General features: G+C 41.0%; 2 protein-coding genes across 6 annotated transcripts; both read right to left on the reverse strand.

Moving 5' to 3' along the window:
• Positions 1 to 335: 335 nt before the first annotated feature.
• LOC123313235 (regulator of G-protein signaling 7) lies at positions 336 to 22,875 on the reverse strand. 5 transcript variants are annotated; one of them, XM_044898008.1, is made up of 14 exons: positions 22,572 to 22,851; positions 16,957 to 17,144; positions 8,353 to 8,452; positions 7,521 to 7,571; positions 6,896 to 7,002; positions 6,645 to 6,833; positions 6,405 to 6,587; positions 6,165 to 6,340; positions 5,780 to 5,983; positions 5,504 to 5,725; positions 5,172 to 5,408; positions 4,519 to 4,575; positions 3,076 to 3,759; positions 336 to 2,696 (listed from the first exon to the last, which is right to left on the reverse strand). In XM_044898008.1, the coding sequence occupies exons 2-14, from the start codon at positions 17,008 to 17,010 to the stop codon at positions 2,636 to 2,638; spliced, it is 2,325 nt and encodes a 774-aa protein (XP_044753943.1). In that variant the 5' UTR covers positions 17,011 to 17,144; positions 22,572 to 22,851; the 3' UTR covers positions 336 to 2,635. The 5 variants fall into 5 exon arrangements, 4 of the variants coding, with proteins under 4 accessions (XP_044753943.1, XP_044753945.1, XP_044753942.1 ...); XM_044898010.1 differs by having other exon boundaries at positions 3,066 to 3,759; positions 6,405 to 6,833; positions 22,572 to 22,875; XM_044898007.1 differs by having other exon boundaries at positions 6,405 to 6,833; positions 22,572 to 22,874.
• On the reverse strand, positions 10,354 to 11,050 carry LOC123313236. The gene is made up of 2 exons (XM_044898012.1): positions 10,913 to 11,050; positions 10,354 to 10,771 (listed from the first exon to the last, which is right to left on the reverse strand). Exons 1-2 carry the CDS (start codon positions 10,958 to 10,960, stop codon positions 10,394 to 10,396), a joined length of 426 nt encoding a protein of 141 aa, XP_044753947.1. The 5' UTR covers positions 10,961 to 11,050; the 3' UTR covers positions 10,354 to 10,393.
• Positions 22,876 to 23,187: the final 312 nt, after the last annotated feature.

Genomic DNA, 23,187 nt, shown 5'->3' on the forward strand with positions numbered 1-23,187 from the left:
TTTTACAACTTGTTATATTAGATGCTCTATGGTCATAAAGTTCTGTGTTGCTACCACAGAACAATATTTATTATTTCTTTTTGTATGTTCTGTGTATGAATAATAATTCTGTGACTTTTCAAAATCACAGAAGACTAATATCAGTAGTTTCTTTGATAGATTAAAAACTTTTGTACATATCTCCTATCTATTCTCAAAATCTTGAGGTTTTAAATTCTTGTGATCAACAAGGAAATCTTTTTCTCAAAGTACTGATGAAACAATTGACCCTCGACAACAAGGACCGAAGCATTATTTGTCTTCCGATTGACTGGGGTGAATCAAAAAGTTGAAAATAATTTTGTATTCCATTTTATTTCCTACAATAATAACATTTTCTATCAACAATTCTAATAAATGAAACGAATCCAAGGACACTGAATAGTAAGTAACATTTCAATCATGGTAGTAGCTAATACTGTTTATAAAACTATTTACATCACTAACAAATTACTCTGATCGCATTTTCGAGGAAAAAAGGTGAAAACAAGAAAAAATCAAAATATTTCAAAATAGCTTTGTTTGCCGGAACGGGAACTATCACATCAAACTCAACATCGAGCTCTAACTGAAGAACAACCAGTGGCTATTCAATCTAATCTTAATAAAGTCGTTTTATCCTTCCAAGAAGGACGAGCTAAGGATCGTTTCACACAATCCAATTTTTTTTTAAACATTTAGCGAATTTCGATGCGCAGTTCCCACTATTTTGAGTATTAATTGCGATATAATATAATAATTTTTATATATATACATTCAATAAATTTATGTCCAATTGAGGCCTCCTCTAACTTCCCATCCTTTTTTCTACAAATTTCAAACAATTTTCCGCAGCAGATATGGCGGGAGTACAATTCTTTTAAAGCGAGTTTATCATAAATTTCTATTCTTGAAAAATCTTGCCCATCGATTAAATATTTCAGAAAAGTAGAATAAATATTTGTATTAGTCAAAAATCGACACACAGGAGGTCACGAGTAATAACATTCATTGTATAAATACTTCCTGATTCGTGGATGAAGACAGTCTGTGAGAGAATTTGATGGAAAGGTGTGAATTTTTTTTTTGGTTAGGGAAAACATGATGGCTCGAGCTTTAAAATTATATTATAGGTATCTTTTTATGTTGTTACGCTATTATTTTTTGGTTGAATGTTGAAATTATCATTCTTAATTCAGGTATCTCAAGATGAAAAGCAAAATTTCTTAAATTAATTATAATGAAATGGAATGTTTCCATTTGGCATCATTTTGATTTTTTTCATAATGATATTTTTATATTGTTTTCTGTGTTGTTTTCTCATAATTCAAATATGTATATTATTCTGTGAATGAGTTGGACAATAAAGAATATAAACATGTCATTGTTTCCTTATATTCCTCAAAACATTTCCTACACAAAGAGTAACATCCTCCGACAGGTTTTTCAGATAATTGAAGAATATCAAATTTTCCGTTCATTAGAAATTTGTTGAGTATCTGTTTGGATTTCAACGTAATTTGAGTTTTTCCTTCACGGAAGTGAAGCAAAATCTATTGAATTCTGTGGTTCTTTGTTATGTTCATCCGATTGAAAATCACGTGATATTCTATGATTTTCTCATACCGTGATATTGATTTTCTATGGTCGTACCCGTTCGAGGTGCAGAACCCAAGATATGGACCCGAGACCCAAACATTATCATGATTAATAACAAAACCTACAAACTACGACACTTATACCCGAATAAATTCTAACCTAACTTTAACACGACAGAGAGATAGGCATACTACTTGTGCATCAATAATTTACTGGTTGACTCGAACTTTTTTTTAAATTTTTTTCCGTTTTGACTGACAACCTGCACCGTTAATCAATCAAAATGTTTATGTATCTTTGCCTCTACCACACGTACTATTATAATTATATTAAACAGATACATTTACATATATCGATAAGTTATTTTGAAATAGTCAAAATTGGTGCGCGACTCAGATCCGATGTCGAGAGACGATAAATCTGAGATGGAGACGGACTAAGGGCTCAACATCGGTGTCCATCTTCGATTACATCGTCAGCTGGACACTCATCCGCGGTTCTCGCATCTTCCGAAAAGGGTACGTTCGTTACGGAACATATTTTTCAGTGGTCTATCCTGATGACACTTTCATGACATTCAAAATTTTTCTATGACCCGAATTTCAACCTCTGTCACTTTTGATATTTGTGTTCTGTGCTTTTGAGTTTTGGAGAACGTACAAGCGTAGAATTAAGGATTTAGCGGGAAATATTACCGAAAATTCGTATTAAGAACCGAGTTTCATCTTGAGATATCGTCGCTTGTAAACGGGTATAATCCAGCCTTCTTTATACCTATTGCTAGAAGAGAATCGACATGTAAAACTAACGATCTAACCTTCTGAATTTCGCTACGACTAGTGACGCGACGACTTTCGAACGTTTCACGATACCGTTTCGGGAACGGGGGAAGGGAGGTTTCAGACTTCTCGCGCGTAAAGATGAAGGGATGACTGGATTAAGATCGGTGAGGAATAAACGGTGCGGGAGTCATGTAGGCCGTTTTTACCAAGCAGATCTGGACGCACCTCTCCTTCTGCTAAAGGTAGCCGAGCGTTGCGTAGGTCTTGACGAACGGCGTGTCCACCTTGCAGGCCTCCCTGCGGATCAAACACCATTCAAGGCATAATTTCGTTGGATCGGGCATAAACTATCGATCGATTCGCTCTCGACGACAGGTGAATTCGTGATTTTGAAGGTCACCGCATTGGTTACGTCTGTGTTTTGTTGATGTTCTGTGGTTTTGTGGTTGAAACGAACTACCAAATGACAGTTTCTGTGATCGTTATATACGATTCTATAATTTTCAGGTTATAATGAGGTTAGTTTCTTTGACGTCGAAGGTGATTGTATCGAGAGGGAATCGATCGTTCGTTTATCCATGTGAAGTTAAGTGTCGACAGAAATTACCCTGAGCTAAGCGTGGGGAAGGTGCCTAGAGAGCTAGAAGGTGTCACAAGTGCACTTGCCGTAACTTACTCGTCTTCCCACGGGCAGACGTCGTTACTTTTGGCCTCCTCGTCCAGGTGCACCTCCGAGGGCGGCAGCTCGCTGGCGGGAGACTCGCTGTCCGGCTCGGCGAGCGGCGCCAGCGGTTCGATCGTCTGATGGAAGCTGCATCCCGCCTCCTGCTTCTCTCCGGTCGCGTCCTGCCTGACCTCGTCGTCTGTCAGATCGTCCGCCACCGAACTGACACTTATGATAGGCGCGTTAGCGGAACAAGTCTTCGCGATGCTGTGACTTTTTTTCAGCGTCTTACAGACGACGACCGCCGTCTGTTCCGTCTTATTGTCCGGATCACTGGGAACGACGAACACCGAAGACGACGCGCCGGTAGCCGAGGTGCTGTCCTCGAACGAGGACACCTTCCTCTTGGTGGTCGGATCGGTGCTGTACGCTATGGGCACCGAGACCGACGCCCTCCTGGGTGGTTCCGTCGTCGTGTTCACCAGCAGCTTCTTTCCGCCGTCCACCGTGTGCTGTTGCGTCAAGATGTTAGTCCTCTGCACCTTCTCCGATATCTCTGCGACCGCGACGCTTATGTCCGAGGAGGAACTCCCCGACTGTCCCGAGTTCTTCCGCGATCTAGGTTCGGGCGCCGTCTCCCAGGGGCACACCTCCTCCGACGTCGACGCTCCTGCCACCACGTTCGGCTTCTTCACTCTACGGAAATAATTTTCTGATTTAAAGCGGCGGTAGAAGGGTTCTCGTCGGATGCTGCAGTGTGTGTCGTCGTCAAGATACGGTGTGCAACAACAACAACGACAAAATCTGGCTCAGATCGACCGGAAACATGCGGTCGCAGACTCCGATCGACTACAGGACCGAGCAATTCTCTTACGAAGAGGGGGGGAAACTTCTACTGCAGATACTGGGTCGGTTTACTGGGAACAACACACAGACGGCAAACAACAACAACAACACCAAAGAGATTTACAGTCAGATGTAGAGTAGCAGCCACAACACCATGAAGAATGAAAGTTTATACTCCCTTTCGATAAGAATTTCGATCTTGCATTGAGTACACAGATTATTTACAAATTTGGCGACGGTGACCAGGACCTCATGAGGAATAATTTTCTAAGCATTTGGCGATGCAAAGATGAGTTGCCAAAAGATGTGCACGGCATCAGGATGAAGGTTTTTTTTAATCTATAAAAGTATTCAAGTATTTTGGATAGTGGTTCCAGTTTTAACAAATATTTGGGAGGTTAGGAACTAGCTATTGATCATAATCTTCGCATCGCCAAAACCAGTTCATATTTGAATTAAATCATCAAAATGGTGAAGGCAGAGAAGAGAACCACGGTTCGACCTGTAGAAGTGCAAAAGATAAAGATTTCGTTAAAAAAAACCGTTGTCTCAAAATCTGGAAATCTTATCCAAACGGAGTATTTGAACACTGCACACGACGAAACTTACGGGCTAGGTACCATTGCAGCAGCCGGTACGCCTTTCGGTAGGTTTGCCAGATCACCCCTGCAATGCAAGCATGATGTCTACTGTCTACTATTGCAAATGCCTTTAAACCAATCTCGTCGACACGGTGCTAATTTGACCGAAACGTTCGGTGATCTACAACATCAGCACACTAAATGTGATTATCCAAAATTTCCATGAGATTCACCAAGCCGTGGAAATAAAAAGAAGAACGACTATCATTCAAGTGTCAAATTTCTATGACTTTCACATTTGTTCTATGTTCAGTTCATAGAATAATAGTTCTGGAAATAGGTTAATATATCTATGGTTGGACGAAAAATAAAGAAATTAATCTGTGGTTGAACTTTAGGTTAGAAAAATCATCGAAAATCCTGATTCTTTCGTGATTGACGAAATTGGAAGAAGAGTTCGATCGTTATTCTTGAGTTAACCCGAGTGTTGATTGGTGGAAAGTGCTTCTGATTTTTTGTGTGGAGATCACCCCACGTCGATCGCGATCAAATTGACACCGTCTTTAGGGCCTCGGCTCGAGGTCGACTTGTCGCGACCAGTCGCTCGATGGACGGCCGGCATGAGAAGCCATGCGCCAACAGCAGCACGCTGTACCGTCGAAACAGCCCGGACCGACTCACCTGTAGGGGATGTCGCTGAGGTTGCTCTGCGAGTGCGAATGTGGCACCTTCGTGTCCTTGATGCCCGAGACGGCCAGCTCGTGCGCGGAACCGGACAGGCTGCGGTCGCTGCCGCGCCTCTTGGTCAAGGTGCTGCTGCACCCTGCCGCTCCCTGAGACACCTGCTGCTGGAGCAGGTTCTGATTCTGAGCGATCGTGGTCGAGGCCTTCTTCTTGGTGGGGCCGAAGCCGAAAAAGCTGAGGGTGAGAAGGTTAAAACATAAAATTTCTTATTCTTTCTTCTGTCCTAGTGGCCGCCCCAATCTCAGTATCTGACACCTATCGATACTTACCGTTTCTTCTGAGATGGTTGTTTGCCGTTGGCCAGTAGATTCTTGTAGTAATCGGACCGTATGAAGCGCGGGTAGCAGTCCTTCTTGAGCAGTAACGTGTAGATGTGATCTTGAGCGGCGTCGAAGGTGAACCTGCTGGGGTTCTGCATCTCCTGGTGGATCTTCTCCATCGTCTTGCCGTCGATGTTGATCTCGCACTGAGCTCCCGGTTTCAGGAATTCGCTGCGAAAACAAACAGTTGAATCGCCAGAGTCTAGACAAAAACCTTCGACTTACTCGAAGATCTCCTGTACCTTGGCGGGTACCTGCGATTGCGCAGACCTCCTGAGATCGTTGACCGCCATCCAGAACCTGATGTTCTCGTGACTGAACTCTTTGCTGAGGTAGATCGTGAACTCTTGGATGCCGGTCGGATCGGAAACCAGCTCCTCCATCGACAATCCCCATCGTCTCACCCTCTTTTCGGTCGCCACCTCGACTCTGAAAGTCGAGATAAGATTGAAGGTAGATCTACCTTCGAAGTAGATCAAAGGGATTCAAAAGCGATCGATGTAAACGAATAACCCACTATCTCAAGTTACGAAAACTGACACCAGGTGGCGGCGCACCGTAGCATCCATAGAAATTAAGAAATCTACTGAAGAAACATCGAATTACTCACAGGGGACTATTGAGCTGCCAAAACGTCAGATCTTCGGAAACCCACGGATTCGATGGTTGGGCGGGCGTGATGAGGGCGTCGTATTCCGCGTAGGTCTCGACGTACTGTATCATGCCCTCCAGAGCCTGCGACACCTTGATCCTCGTACGCGTCAGACTCTTCTTCAAAAACTCCACCTGAAACAACCGAACCGCGCACTCAGTACCGCAACACCTCGACCTCTCGCATATACCAACTAACCTCTCTCTTGACGTTCTCCAGCGTCTTCTTCCTCCTCTGTCCGTTCCAATTTCTCGTGGGCACCGGACATTGCTCCAACGACGAGGTCATACCGGGCGGGGGCCTCAGAATCCTCCAATAGGCTCTCTCCTGGGAGTCCGATATGACCTTGTCGCCTTTCTTAAGACCCTTGGCCAACTTGACCTGAAACGTCGGTAATCGCAACAACTTCAACGGGTTCGTAGGTGGAGCATAGCTTACTTGTTCTTCCGCCTGCATCGTTATGAATTCCCATTTGTTGGCGAGGTTCTTCTTCAGGTTGCTCAACGCCTCCAGTTCGTATTCTTCGAGACCGTGTCTCTGTTTGTTCCGCAGGGTCCTCTTGACCAGGTACACGGCGTACTCCATGTGCTCGGGCGATCTGTTCTGCGCCGGCCAATAATACGGCGACTGAGAAATTAGATGTACGAGTTAAAAAAAAAGTTAGGTTATCGAGTCGCTATCCTACCAACCTGGAATCTGTACAGGGAACTGTCATCCTTGACCACCAAGTTCTTAGAATCGCTGACCGGGAAGAAGTAACCGTACTGGCATAGCTGATTGGCCAAGTTGAGAGCCTCTGAAAACGTTATGATTGGTTCAGTTCGAAACCAAGAAATGCGCTTAAAATGTTTTCAAATATCGATACAATTACGAAATTAAATCATCTCTGTATGAGAACTCTATGGGAACCATAGAGTTCTCATAGGTGTCAATGAGAAAGATCTCCAATAATTTCTGTAGTTTCAATCACAGAACTTGAATACATGTAAACATAACCTAGAAAAGTATTTGAAACGAAGAAAAACTCAAATTCGAAGCAAATAAATCAGCATTTGAAATTGATACAATTATTAACTCAATCCGCCCGATTGAATTAAGAACATAAACAAAAATACGAAATTCGAAATATGTATTTCAATTCTGTGCATAGACCATAGCGTCTATGGCATAGACGGTCTATGCGTCACAGATCATAGACATAGAGACATGTCTATATGTCTATGTCACAGATATACCAACATAAATTCCACAACACAAAATTTCACTCAAATCATTAGACAGATGTTTAAATCAGAGCATTTTGATGCTACTTACCAGATTCTTCGATGCCGAGTCTATCCATGAGCCATTCGATCAAGTCGTACCCTGAAAGAAATAAAAAACCATTACGTTGAAGTTTAACGAGTGAGAATTCACGATATATCCACATAACCGTTTATATATTTCGAACTTGAATGATAGAATATCTGACGTTTTATCGGAAACTCAAGAATTATTACGCGATTCTCCCTATTTCCATGATAACACCGACAAGGCCCAAATGGAATTTCTGATGGTCATAAATTTCAGCTCGGATTCAAGACGTGAACAAAAAAAAAAAAACGATTTGAAAAGTCGAATGATTAACGTGCAATTCGTTGATTTATAAATCGTAACTTATATTTTCCGGTTGTTTTACGAGGGAAGGTCTCGGTAATTTAATAACACACCAAATGGACACTTGAGATTTAGTTATCTTCCGTGAAGTGAATCATCTAACTCACCATTAGGAATCAATTTAAGCTCAGTTTTCAACCGGGAATTACTCAAACGAGGTTGTGGTTCGAAAAAGACGGACACTATTCGGATTTTCAGAAATACTGGTGCTTTCAAAGGTGCATTATTGTTAAGAATATCTATTCGCGAAGCCACTTCATCAAATATTGTCATTTTGTGATTTTGATTTGATAAATTAAGGATTTTTCTATGAATCTTAGATGCGCACAGAAACCGATTACTGCCAAAACGGCATCTGCTGCGTTCCGAAAACCCTTTCTGTCGACGACTGGTAGTTTCCGACGTGGAAATGAGAAATGTCGGTGGGAAATTTCAATTTGTCGACCCGTCACAAACTGGCCGTAACACGTCGATAATTGGAATTAATTACCCATGAAGGCGGCGGGTATGGATGTGAGAAATATCTTTTGGCTTCTGACTGGAACGCCCCCGTGCTCCGTGTCCTGCATGCTGCGTACCAGCCCCTCCATCTGAAATGAGAAAAAGAAAATTCGATGAATTATTTTTTTTTTTCAACCGTGCTTTGTGTGCGTGTGGGTAGTTTGTTACCCCAGAATCCGGGTGTAAACTCGCAGTCTACTCTGTAATCTGTGCTCGCAGTGTTTGGGGAAAGGTCGAGGGCGTATATTTATTTGGTGGAACTCGTAAAACATTCCGATGCTTCTCAGCACCCACAAATTCACTCTAAATACAAGGGAGGAGTGATCGTAATCAAGTCTTATATTGCGGAGGAATGCGTTCAGAATAAATATTTGGTGTTTTCCCTGGGTCGAAGATATTACTTGTTGCTTATTCTGCTTCTTCGAAGCTTAGAACCGCGAATTCGTCTTCAGAAAGTGTTTTTTTTTCTCAATTTGTTCTGAATCTATCCAAGCTAAAGAAAAAAGACCATTGTGCACTTTCGTGACTTGAAATGTGTAAACATACGACAATTACAGTGTACTGTATTAGGGATTTCGGAACGTACTCCTGGAGCCATAGAGGAATCCAACCATTGCTCATCCAAAATGACACTTCCTTCTTTTCAAATCAAGGTCAAATCGTTTTCTCGGTCTCCATTCGAGTTAGGGATGAGTCTAGATGTTACCACATCGTCGCTTCCTCTTATCTCCTTTCCGGTACTCCCTTATCCTGTTAGGGAGTCGGATCAGGATGTGCCGTAGTCCATTATTCCCTCCTCTAATCTATGACCCATTGACTTGGAAGATGGGGGGATAAATGAGTCGGGGAACGGGTTGAGAAGGATTAATTCCGTGATGTCTACAAGTTACCGATAGGCATATGATGCGAAGGGGATAATTCAGACCAGTTTTCAAATGTCATTGTCTCCCGCGTATTCATTTGATAACACAATGAATTTTTTTCTATGGATGAACACAGAAAGGTAACGACTGCACAACCTTTCTGTGTTCATCCATAGAAAACAATTCATTGTGTTGTAAAATGAATAAAGTAAATTCTTTATAGAAATTCTTTATAATTTCGCATATCGTTCAATTATGTATTCAACAGTTAAATATTTACTATACATATAACATATAACTAGGCCTAAAAGTCATTAACATTCTTGCTTCACTGTCCTGGATCGAAGTGCACTAAAGAGTGCTTCTGTGAAAGATAACCTACCTATCATTTGAGAAACCTTCAATATACTATTTAAAGAGTCATCCACAATGATTGGGTATCCAGTTTCATCGTTCACTGGATTTCTCGGAGTTGAGAACTCATTCAATTATGAATATTCCTCAGAGCTGATTAGCGAAATCTGATGCAAAGAAACAGCTGCGAGAATATTCCGTTCTTGGCAAGAGAAAACTGGAAATATCAACGTTTTTGCTTCGAATCGCTTCCGAGACATCTTAGGGGCGATATAAATGGAGGAAATGATGGATTAATAAGCAACCAGATGGTGAACTGTTATCGTTATGCGAGACAGCATCGATTTTCTCGTTGGGGTCGCCAGATTCGATATTCGCTGAAGCATCTCTCCAAAAGAAAACTGATTTTGAAATAATGCACTCCCTTCTGTTCGAAATAATTCCATTACATTTGATTTTTATGGGATTTATATTTAAAATGTCAAAAATGATGAATCTACAGGTTCTGTGATTCTGTCGAGAACTTCAGATATGTAGATCTGTAGTTCACGAGAGAGAGAGACGAATCGATGATTTGCAGGGACGTCTCCACCGACTCTGTGAACCAAGAGGATACAGATTTCTATATGTTTTTGCTGTGAACCACAAAAAATTCTGTGAATCAGTGATTGATACGGGTCTAGTGATTCTGTGTTCCAGCGGGAAAATTTTTATCTATGAAATGTCACGTTTATGATCATAGATGAATGGGTAATGTAACGAAAACAAACAACACAAGCGAAATTTTATGTATTATTCGCACGTAGAATAGATTCATTTTCTACAAGGGTTAGCCGTCGGATTTTCTGGATAATTTTCCACTGTGACAGGGCCCGGCTGAAGTCTGTTTATGATGGAGGTTAAGTTCTTGCTGTTGCATTTGTCGTATCGGCAGGTCCAGCAGTAATAATCCTGTTCGTGTTGGGTTCCCACCATCCTCTTGATCTTATCGCAATACAGCTTAGGATCGACGTAAAGGCAAGTCCTTTCTACTGTAACGACTTGTTTTTTCGAAGAAAGCGTCCCGGCAGCTATGGCACAACCAACAGCGTCGTTTCTACAACGTTCCACTCGTCGATTAGCAAGGACAGCACACGAGTCCAAACCCTCACCTATACAGGTGTAGCAGGAGGCGTACTGACCCTTGACTGCCTAAAAATGTGTTCGGTTCATTCACCATGGTTTTTTTTTTACTCATTTTGTTGGAAAGATGAAATGAAGATGAGAAGAAAAATCTAATTTTTGATGAGTGAAAAGTTCAATTTCAGGAATACAAAGGTTGATTGTACCTACCGACAAAGTTTTTATTATCAGGATGAGAGTAACGTATGTACGATGCATGATTCGAAACTAAATGAATTTTTTGAGTTTGTTCGTTACTCTGCGTCGTTTTCTACTACCTACGTAGGAAGATAGATAGCATTTTTAGAATTCGTATGGATAATAGTTGCATTTTTTACGTTATCAATAGTTCGAAAGTGAAACTTATAACATTTTATTAGTGGAAAAATTATATCTGAAGCATTTGACAAATTGATTTTCATTCCTGCAAATTATCCGCACATGTAGGGATGGAAACGATATGGAAAATATCGATAGTAAACATATACGTATCGCAACCATCGATTTCAATGAATCGACGTATTTCTGAAATTTACTATCCCTGAACACAGAGGCGACTAATATGGCCCTCTGGGACTTTCCCAGATGGCGCAAGTGGTTCGGAGTTATTTTTAGAAGTGAAACGTTTCCAGGGTTAACGTTCACTCAATAATTTTCAGATCGGAACGAATAGTCCTCCTCTTCGCCCTCAACACAACGAATAATAGGTGACGTTCCAGATTTCCCATCTCGTCCGTTATTGTTGATCCAATTCTTCCCCGATACGCAATATCGATCGGACGCGGCGCGAAGAATAAATATTGGCGAAAAACATGACACCTGAACGTTTGGACATAATGGAATGGCTCCTTCGGGTTTCGGGACGCCAGATGCCCTGGATTTCAAGGGTTCGGGCAAATTGGGACGCTTATTGAATCATCTCCTGCGTCAGCTTTTCAAACTGCCAACTGTGTACGACCCAGATTGCCGAAATTCGGTTACATTTGGCAGTGACCCACTATTCGTAAAGGGCAGTACCTAGACTCATGTCTATTTTTCATACTAGGGACGGAGTAGGGTTACTTTACGAAAGTGAAACACAGATTACAGAATCTCTGTCATTCAAGGTTCTGTGTTCTGAATGGTAGGAGTCATAGAGATAGTATTGATTATAATCATTAACTCTATGGTAATAGAGTAGATTGTGACCATAGAGCACTGAAGACAACGATCATTCTATAGAATATAAAATACTCAAAGGATCATCTAAAATAATACGTAAAGCTGTCAATGGTATTTTATAGAAACGTCAAAATTGAATCACTCTGTAAAATATATCAAGTGTTCCTATAATAAAATAGCCCTTACCGTGCCGCGGCTGTCATCGGCACACCGAAAAATATCGATGACAGGATTCTATGTTCGTGTGGGTAGGCGCAGTTATCTGGTAAATTGCCTCCGATAATTGCGACCGCTCGGTTGCGGTCGATATTGATTAGTGCAACCGCCAGAATATCGTCGAACTCTACGCCGTCCTCATTGCGTTAATTATTTCTAGTTCGATTAATCAATTTTCGCCCTATTGAATTTCCGCCGAATCTAAACTCTCTCTCTCGTCCCCGTGGAGACGCGACCTCTGTCTTTGTGATCTGTTTCCAGGGGGAGAGCATCACGTGTACTCGGTTATTTCGCAACGTTTGTCTACGGACCGCCGATGCCGTCGAAACGGGGCGGTTTCGGATTCCGCCCCTGATTGAATCCAATCTACCCTGCTCGACATTCGAGATAAATAGAGACTCTGCTGAAACTCGCGGATAGGTTATTTTCCGAACGATTGGCGACACTGCCTCCTGTTGTGAAATTCTATGGTCGATCGTATGTTTCGTTGTCAGTTTTGCCACAGATTATTCTACACCAGAGAATAACGGACATTGGTTCATTTGTGTTCTGTGGTTTCACTTAGGGACTTAGGGATATGCCACGTGTAAATTATCGAGTTGAGCAACCTTGCGAGACCCTCGTTGTGAATTGTCAAGGAGAAACACCTGAAATATACCAGTAAAACAATTATTTATTGATACATCAGCAACGGGTGAATTCGAAAGGTTGCCGTAAGCTTTGACCTGTCCTCATTTAAATCCTCTGTGTCTAGGGATTTCCATGAACCTTGCGTGTCATATGTCGCTCGCATGTTTTAATCTTTCCCCATAAAGTCCCGGATTAATTATACTGAAAGGATAATTGAATACTGCAGTGGTTTGGACGAATTTTTTTCGCGTTTTGCGAACGGAAATTGAGCGTAGTCCCGAGCGCTCCGTCTAATGGAAAATCTGAAAATTGCAAGCAGCATTACTCACGAAAATGAGAACAGAATTCATCGTCAGGACAGTAGGAATTTATTTTAGCGAGAGACAAAAAGTTATCCTGGTGAGCATTCACTCGAAATGTAAGAGCAGGTGCTTAGAGACGGGAGAAAAATATGATCTAGACTTACGTAACGTTGAAATAACCTTGAGGTAGAAAAACCCTCCCAGCATCAATTGGAAATTCTTCGCTGATGAAGGCTTGGGCATGCGTTCAGAGTTCCGATCGTCGAAAATATTTCATTCATGAAAGAGGATCGATAAAACACCGCATCGAACAAAGGATATTGAAATTCCAACGGGACAATTCACTCTTCATCTATTAGAAATGTACAACGTTATAGCAACTGATTGCGAGGTTTGATAAATTACATTCTCTTGAAAAATACCAACTCTGCTCCATAAATATAAAGTTATAAACACAGACAAATCATTTTACATTATTATTCGATGTACAGAGAATCATAATCGTCTCTATGTCTATAGAAAATTCATATTGACATGATGTTTACCTATTTTCAATCTGAAAACTCTGTGGCCAGTAGTGGTTTGAGCAGACACAGAATATGATCCATAAAAATTTCATAACCTACATTGAACATTTTCCGAGAGAACCGCATCTCCACCTTATTGGAGATAGTAATTGCATCCTTTTGAGCTTTTTCTCCGACAGACGTGAAAATTCATCTAAAGCCTTTCATCCCGCCCAGATTAAATATCCATCTTCTTTCAATTTTCCTTCGGCCTTCTACCATCAAAGGCCCGAAAGGAAACTTAGTTCTTGGAGGCGTCTCGGATCAATGCTCCACTAATTCCGTCATAATCAGAATGACTTTCTCCGGGGTATGCTAGACAACGTCAAATACTCCTAGTTGATTCCTTTGCACGGTTTACGTCGAAATCCCTTTCAAGGCACGTCTTCCCTAGTTCTGAGTGGAATTTGCCCTATTTCTATGCTTCCGGCCATGTGAGTCCGACCATGGAGAATCCGCGCGATCATCGAATATCGCGAACGTCAAAGTTAACGACAACGAGGTTGCTTGTCAAGTTGGAATTATTCTATGCACGTCTGTTCCACTGAAACCAAGGACTATTGAAGTATGCATGAGTGTTATTTCTTTCCCCCGAGGCGAGGCTGCGAATGTGGATGTGGGGAAATCGATAAGCATCGCGATGTCGTGTTGGGGATTGATCTTGTGGTATGAAAGATTCAAAAATAGTTGAATCGAGAATGTTTTTGAGGAAAACGCGAATTTACAAAGAGAATAAAAGACTCTACAGGTAAAATTATCATGGTTTAGACTTCACACTGCCCTGTAGCTAAAAAAAGAACAAGCACTAACTGGGACATCCACTAGGATCCATTATTTTCCGCGAACGCGTAAAGCCAGAGTTTCCCAGCTACAGCTATTTCTCCTTTCTCCGAAAATCCACCGACCTAATCCCACCGGAAAGGCCTGAGTTTCGGGCCGTCCTCGTAAATATATACCCTAGCTACTTGGAGAATCCGGATCCGGGAAATAATGCACGCGCGCTGTTTCTAATCTGTGAGTCTGCAGCCCGCGCCTGTACTTAAAACTACCTCGTCTCTCTAGAGAAACTTCTCTAATTCCTGTCTCAACCGTATTCGTGTGAGACAAAAATCGATTGGAAACTTTTTTGCGGGACAGAGAAAAAAGAGTATCGTAGGAAGAGGTATCGCCATCTGTAGGTGACCCACAGTCCAAACCGGACATCGAGCTAAGGGAAATATTCCTGTGATTTCGTGAGGGTTTGGCTCACTTTATAAAGTAATTCAGGAATGATTCATCCTCAGGTAGGCTACGGAATTTTGATGATTCAATCTAAAGTAAAAACACAAACGGTACAACAAAGGTACGTACCACAGAACGCTACGTTCAAGCACAGAATATTGGTAAGGAACAATATGGCGAATGCGCCAGTGTAAATTTTGAATCTGAAAGGCAGCCTTTCTGTGACAAGGTGGGTGAAGATATTTTGCAAAGTGGGTAGTGAAAAGGTTAAATCTTAGATGTAGAAGGCGAGTTATAGGGTAGAACGCCCACAGTTAATGATAAATCAAACAGCAATGAATTCTGTGCTTTCCGTGGTATGCATGTTCCTCGAGAACGTTACACAATGTGCTTGAAGTTCCAGATAATTGGTGAATAGATGTTACGCCGGGCTATAATTCTCTAGCGATAACACCTCTGAATGCATTACCGAAATTCCTGGTTTCCTTCACGATTTATTGTTGCCCGTTTCACCTTCCTTTGGCTACCCCTCCATTTAGCCCAAAGCAGAAGTTATAGCCATCGTTATCGGGGAAAATTTATATTAGTATTAGATGCACAACATCCATACGTTCCAGAATTGATATTTTGTGCTTGAGCCAAGTCCTTAGCTTCGGCTGTACCATTTTTTATTTTCTTTCAGATTCGATACAAGCTGTCAAGTAAGCGTGTCTTCTTCGAAATCGTACATAAAAATTGAGTAGATAGATGTTTAATCTGCGAACTATGCGTTAGAATATGCTAAGCACCACAGAACACTAATATGAGCATTTCTGCCAGAGACAGGTAGTCTCTGAGATTAGTTTTCCAGATTTCACAATAACCCCATACAATCTGGAAAGAACACAATATAGATCGGGAGATCGGGAGGCAGGTGATGAGCATCTGCCGCCCACGCTGCTCCCGCAGGGTTCCCAGTGTTCCCAACTCGAGAACGCTAAATATCCCCAGTTCGAGTGCACTAGAATCGTCTCTCTCTTGATCGCGCCACTTCCGACCACAATGACGTCATTGGAGTCAAGTTCCGTTCCCTAATCCCTTTCTTTTCTTTACAAATCCTCACTACACCAATGCGGGGGCGTCCTCGTCTCTTGCGATATTCTCGATCGCTATGCTAAGCGCACCGTCATTCGCAGTCTTTCGCGATAACAAAGTTATCGATCCTTTGGGGATTGTCGGTTGAAGCACTTTGGGTTACAAAGGATCAAGTGCAGGTGGAACTTTGCCAATACGTGAAAATTTGAACGTTTCAGGTTTGTGTACAGTGACAGTGGATGTGACCACAGAAATTTATAAAGATATTTACGGCGCTTTTGACGTCTCGTGTCAGAATAATGGTATAGAGAATATAATCAGATATCCGTGTTCCGTGGTGGCACCAGTTGGCTATTTGTAAGATAAGGCATACAAAGTCGTAAAAAAGAGTGTGCTTTATGTCAAATTATAATAGGTATTCATCCGTTCATTCAGCAAGTCAAGAGACGGCGATTTTCACACGAAGCCTCGAAACCATCACCTCGAACATCAACGTTCATACAATAGTCACGTCGGATATAAACGAGGAAAATTACACCAGTACCTGTTGATGAAGCTCCGTCATAAAAGAACTTCGATCCGAAACGATGTCGTGCCGCGGGACTGCATGCGGAGCCTTTCACCAGGAAATAAAACAACATTATTCCCTACTGAAATCTTACGATATCGTAAATCTGAACATATTTTCTACTTGTCGTGCAGAAAACCACTTTCAAATTACTTTTGCCGGAAAGAGTAGCTTGATGGGATTTATGGGCAGCCAATCGGGTTCCTTTCTGTATTCTGTGGCTTCGACGGGGTCATAGAACTTGTCGGGGGGGAATCAATGTTGCCAATCGTAAATTATAGTGTACAACCACAGAGTATTAATTCTTTTTGATATTCTCTGGTTAAAAGTGAATTGTCACTTTTGTGATCTCGATAGGTTGTGGATGACGTTTCATTGTGACAGCGGGCAGCTGGGGGGCAGGTAGTTTTAACCCGTCTTTTTTGTTGGCGTTTTCGGAAAATTATTGAAAATATGGTGAAATTTTTTGGTACTCACTTTATCAAAGGCGCTGGGCCTGTTGCAGCGTTGTTCTCGTTGGTCCGGCTCCATAAGTGGGCCGGGGCGAAGGCGGGAGGGGGGGCGGGGGGCAGCCGGGCAGGGGCGCACGACTCTAGCCGAGCTCCATGGGCGAGCTGTGGCCCCGCCCCATCACAACGACGCTCACCCCCACATGCAACAAACAACTGAAAAAAAAAATTAATATATTGCCCCCATGGAACATAGAATATATTTAGACATAAATATTCCTGTTCTCTGGACTTAAATCTGGTTTTTGATGCCACTTAATTCAAAATACAAATATCCAGTTATACTATGTATACGTATGTAGTAAAGAAATTAATACAAAAGTCAAAAACACCCTCTGAATAATATCATCAAATTATGCAGCCATCATAAGCCGACTACGAAAATAGGTAGAAAACCTCCCTTGGAGTGGTCTCCTGTAATCGCGAAGACCGTTTCATACGAGAGCTGCATTAAACCCTAAAGCATTGATTATACGACCCAAGTGTGCTGGCTAACGGGCCAAAACTGGCTAAGGCCATCAAAGCTAAATGAGGTAGGATTTAATTGCAACTCGGGAGACCATTCTGCTGAGTTTCATGTCCGACGACACTTCAACACTCGACGTTTGTATGGCCTATTCTTCCTTACCCGTTGTCTCCTACAAGTGAGAATGGTAATGGGATCTTTTGGAATTTAATTCGTTCGTAATTTTGTCTGCTTTAAATCGCAGGTATCCTAACTCACGGAGTAGTAAAAGTACCATTAAATTCATAATTAAATCATCCCATAATAAAAGAGTTAACTCTATTTCGATTGTACACCTATAGAAAATAAACTGAGCTAGTGCTAGTGTATTTTCTTTTTCTATGTGAAATCACTCCACCACAGATATCAATCAATCTCTCGAATGGCGGGATAATCTCTCGAAATGTGACATTAAGGTCAGGTTAGGCTTTTTTGTGACTCACGTTTCGATGAATCATGAATTTCTTTTCCTTTTCCTGTGCTCTATGCGTTCCTAAAATAGGGGGCCGATTGATCACGTTTCCAAGGATATTCTGTCATTGTCAAACGAGATGATTAATTTTTCATGCGTTGACTTTCCCCGTTTCGAATTTTCTATTATGGCCAGAGTTCCGAGGGTCTAAAAACGCTCAACATCGAATCGGAGTATACGATCACGACTAGGGATGATGGATGTTTCGTGTTTCGCCCTAACCTTCCACATCCTCGATGAAATGTATGTGGGCAATGAGGAATCCACTAATATGTTTTGGGATTGTACTCCACTAACTCATGGTCATGCTAGTAGTCAGAGATCAGAGACAACCTGTCTCTGCTAGTACTCTTCATAATCCGATAGCGAATGTATCGTATTCGATGATTTCGGATTGGAACATAGACATCACAGAACACTAATAAACATAGACATGTAAGACATTATGAGTCTATGTCATAGAATATTGTTTATTAATGTTCTGTGTTCTCCACTAAAAAATACGTTCATGAGCAATTTTAAGGAATGAAAATAACAACAAAAAATCCCATGGATGTATTCGGTGATTGGCGAAATAATAATTTATGGCAGGTGCAGCAAGCTGCATTCATAATAGGATAATCGCGTCACACGCTCAGTTAATCCCCTTGGCAATTTTCGTTTGAACCAGGTTTAATCAGTATAACAACCCTGATTACATTAGTCATTTGGTAAAACATGGAATTATTTTAATCTCAATCCATCAAATTGAAAATTCCATCAGGATGTTGAATGAAAAGAGTTAGGATTTTTGTTGATGGAGGTTCATCATGTTCATATCTAGTAGATATTGGGAAGTAAAATTAGTGCAGAATATGGCTTTTCAATACTCTTTGAGACATACTACTTGAAAAATGAAATTCAGAAAACATTCTACAAAACTTCGATTATTTGCATTAACGAAATGACTTCCGGCTTTATGCTTCGAGCTTCGACCCAATTCAAATTTCAACTACTCAATATTAGTTCGAAAGATTCATAAACCACTCAGAATTAACCATTCGCTTCGAAACTCTTTGATGTTTACCTCTGAACCGAGCCAATCTTAGATAGGATTATCGTATACACGTAGCCTAATGGATCTTTAATTAGTTCACTCTCTCGATTGAGGTTAAAAAACCAGCACGGTAGCCAATTCTATGGTGGAACGTCGAAATGAAAATGCGAAAATCGATGAGAGAACATCACATAAACCTGTCAAATCAGGTCACACGTTTCGATGAAATATCGAAGCTCACCCCTGGTAAATTGTCGTTTCGGAAGCCTCCAGCGCCTGCCTTTCCTGTCCGAATCGACAATAAACTATAATTGGTGCGATTCTCCACAACAAGTGGGGCATAAAAATCTATTCGTTCCAATTTAGTGACAGTTGCCAAGCAAATAAAAATGATGCCACTAATTTTATACCGCCCGATATCAAGGCTTCAGATCCACTGTTATCCATTAGGTTGGGTTGGGGGTAGAACTACAGATTAACTGTCCTGGTGAAAATAATCTTATGAATCCTATGATTACCTTCAGAATCGGTGTGATTATTATTGGAAAATGCACCTGCCAATTACTGGAAAGGCCTTTCAACGAAATGGATTGGCAAAACAAAATTATTTGATTGAGAGCAAACATCACAGAACACTAACACTAACATTCTATCAAGTTGAACCACAGATTACCTAGCTTACTTAGTGTTCTGTGCTTACTCTTTGGCCTGACTCTAAACAGTGTCGCCAATATCCCAATGTGATATGTACTAGTAAAACCATAGAGACAAATGCCTTTTTCTTTAGTACAGAATATTCGCCCCGTTTCCATGGAGAAAAGCGAAAGAATAATTCTAATTGAACAGTCTAGTCACTAAACCCGGCTTTCATCAAGTTTCAATGTTTTCATAGGACGAAATTTCCGGAGTTGGTGACTCTTGACTACGAAATTCAGTGACTTGACCCCCAGAGAATAACGTTTCTACGCTCGGTTCGTTATAGGAATAATCGTTAATTAAACAGTCCAGTTCTCTCTCCGTTTTTTCGCGCCATTTCAGCTCAGGCTCGCTCGCAACGAGAACCGCATTTTCCTTCCGTTTCGCAGCACTCGAAAGCAAGATGTGAAAATTAATTATGGAGAGGATAGAATGGGCTCGGCTGTCGGTTGGCTTTTCGTTGCTAGAAGAGACTACGACTGCCGAGGCAAAATGTGAAAGCCTTGTTTACTCCACAAGAACATTTTCCAGTCGTAAGGGTAGAAGTTACGATGTCAGTCGGAAGAATTATTCTTAAAATACGTGGGTCGTGAGTTCTATATTCTACATAGTTTTTCAGAAAATTCGGAACGCTCGGTTTTTATGAAGATGGACTCGAAGCTAGCCTGGCCATTTACTTAGGTAATTCCTCAACTAAAAATTTCCCACAACATGAAAGTTTTTGGACCATAATGTGGAGAAGAAAATTCATGATTAGGATAAATCAACATGGTTCGCATAGATTGAGCTAGGGTTTCGCCTCATTTAGTCGCAATAATTTCCTCGCCTCGTGTCTGAAGTTAGAACAAAGGACTCCGCACTTGAATTATTCACTAGTCCTTCGGCTTTTATTGGAATCCATCCGGTCGGAATCGAATAAAGGTGTCACCTTGCTGAACTCTTAGAAAACTCTCCACGACAAAGTTTATCACCTTAACTTGAATACAGTCTGCTGTTTCTTTCGTAAGACATAATAATGTAATACTAAAAACATAACTAAAATTGCGATATAATTTTTTTTCACGAAGTTTTATGTTGGTATCACTGATTTTATATTAGGTACTCTGTGCACGTTCAACCAGAGACATTCCCAGAGACTCTATGGACATTCCCTTGCTTTATGTCTACCACAGAACTTCATACATCGATCAAATTCTATGAAGTTCTATGGGATAGTTAACCTAATTTATTTTATAAAAAAGAAAAATAGTTTTGGATAATATATTACCTATATATGAAATAATATGTAGCGAAGAAAGAAAGAGATTCATCATAGTGGGTCTACCTTCATTGAAAATGCTCCAGATTGGCAGTTCATTAAATATGTATATCGATAGGGTGCGGTGATCGATTTTTTTATTTCATTTGGAATCATTCAGAACTTGTGGGTAGCCATCGTCTGGGGAAAGGTTGGAGCTCGTCTTTTTATTTGCACTCTTTATCCTAATCAATTCGAATGTTTACGATGCCAATATTTGAGCGGCGAATAGTCGAGTACATTTCCAATACCAGAATATACCAGTCGAGCCGATGAATTTCGCGGACTCTTATATTGGAAATACCAACAAATAATTGGCTAAAAATAAACGAAAGTCGGAAATGGAAGTGATGACGGAAAACAAACAAATCGGGGATATTTACTGGTGAAAAGCGGCTCCATTCGTTTTTCTCTTTTTTTGAAGATTTTCGACTTCATTTCGGGGCAATGAATTCATCAAAACGACTTGAATGATCTGAAAAACAAAACAAGAAAGGCTTTTTGTGTTCAAAACGCTTACCAGATGCATTTATCTTACGTTTATGAATTCGGCAACGGACTAATAATCCATGAAAAATTTTAAGTTGACGTTTCACCACTGAAATGTAATTCTTACAATCAACCATCGACTAATAATAAAAGGGTTTTATTATTATAGTCTATGCAAAATCAAAACTTTTGTTAGTTGACGAAAATCTTCAATATTTCTGATGGAGTATATACTTCGAACAAGGGATGGCCACGATATAATCGATATGTTTTACATCGACAGGCTGGAAGAGTATATTTATGTCATCTGTTGAAATATGTATGTTATGTACCTATACCCAGGTAAGTACTCTTTTAACGTCGTATCGTAAATGTTTCATACATTTCGTTGCTCTTCACTCTAGATCTGTGTATTGGATTTATAAAGAGCATAAAATGGAATGGAACAAAGAAGTTGATGGTTTTTTCCTGAATGAATCAACATAAAAAATCGTTTATATTGATTTGAAATGAGTTATTTTCTATGGTATGGACTTCTATGTCGATATCTGATAAAAAATTACACTTGTTACATCCCATAACGATCCATGTTTTGAGTTGAGAAATTCCAAAGATTTCGAGATTTTTATGTATGCAGCGTTTTTCATTCCTTCAAAAACAAAATTTATACATTGGAGTTGTGAGATGAGTTCTATATCTACAGCATAGAATTTAGTATTCCTGCGAATTTTGTGTCGAAACAACAAAGGTTTTTTACTGAAATGAAGAGAAAATTGAAAAAATAATCAAAAATTGGTTTTGGAAGAAATATTTTATCAGTCAATATCTGGAAACTTGTATAGATAGATTTCCAAAGTAGGTAAAATAACAAATCTGTATCGATCAATTAAAACATAAGAGAAATGTTCGAAATACGATAGAGAGGATGAGCGAGATCAGTTCAAGTGTCGAAGAAGACGTCGCGAGAGCAACAGTCTCCGAGCGGAGTAGAAGGATTAAACTAAGATAAGGCATCAGATAAAGGAGATAAGACCTTGATAAAATCGATGGACGACCGTCGAAAAAGACGACCAGAAAGACCAACTTACCAGCGAAAAGCGCGTACTTGTTCATCCGAGGCACTTTTCTCTTACACCATACACCGTGTCGTTTCACGGAATCGAAATGGCCGCGTATGATGGCCCTCTCTCAGCGATGGCGGGTAAGGAGATCCCGCATGCAAAAGCTCGAAAATTCTTGTGTTTTTCGCGGACGAGACGACCGTATCGTTCGGCAACTGGAACAGCAATGGAGACCAGGACTAGGATGGTGTTGCGCGGGCACCACAACTCCTCTCTCCCAGGAACGCCGAATGGAGTTATTGATCTGAAACACGTCCCGTTTGCGAAAATACGGACGTTTCGCTTTTCGACACGTCGGGTCGCATTTTTGGGGGTCTCCTATGCCGACCGAGGGATGTTTCCTCGGTTATGAAACTGACCCAACAGGTTCCCCTAATCTTATTTCGCATATGCTACACTTCAAACGGTATTATTAATATACCTATGAATTAGGGACGCCCAGTAGCTGAATTATTTCAGTGTGCACGTTTCATTAGGTCACGACCAAGAATCGGACACTTGGAAGAGCAAAAAAGAAGGGTTTGCACGTCTAGGGCCTAGGCATATCTCTAATGAGGTGATCGATTTCCTCTCGAGAAGTATG

This window comes from Coccinella septempunctata, chromosome 5, assembly GCF_907165205.1.
Source record: "Coccinella septempunctata chromosome 5, icCocSept1.1, whole genome shotgun sequence".
NCBI lineage: Eukaryota > Metazoa > Arthropoda > Insecta > Coleoptera > Coccinellidae > Coccinella > Coccinella septempunctata.

Bases quoted from the DNA above. Each gene is read 5' to 3' on its own strand.
- LOC123313236 (XM_044898012.1), bottom strand. From the start codon at position 10,960: ATGCATCGTACATACGTTACTCTCATCCTGATAATAAAAACTTTGTCG. The intron at 10,772-10,912 runs GTAGGTACAATC...ACACATTTTTAG, and splicing joins TGATAATAAAAACTTTGTCG to GCAGTCAAGGGTCAGTACGC.
- LOC123313235 (XM_044898007.1), bottom strand. From the start codon at position 17,010: ATGGAGCCGGACCAACGAGAACAACGCTGCAACAGGCCCAGCGCCTTT. The intron at 7,003-7,520 runs GTAAGTAGCATC...TAACGTTTTCAG, and splicing joins ACTCGGCATCGAAGAATCTG to AGGCTCTCAACTTGGCCAAT. The intron at 2,697-3,075 runs GTAAGTTACGGC...TTTGATCCGCAG, and splicing joins GTCTGCCCGTGGGAAGACGA to GGAGGCCTGCAAGGTGGACA.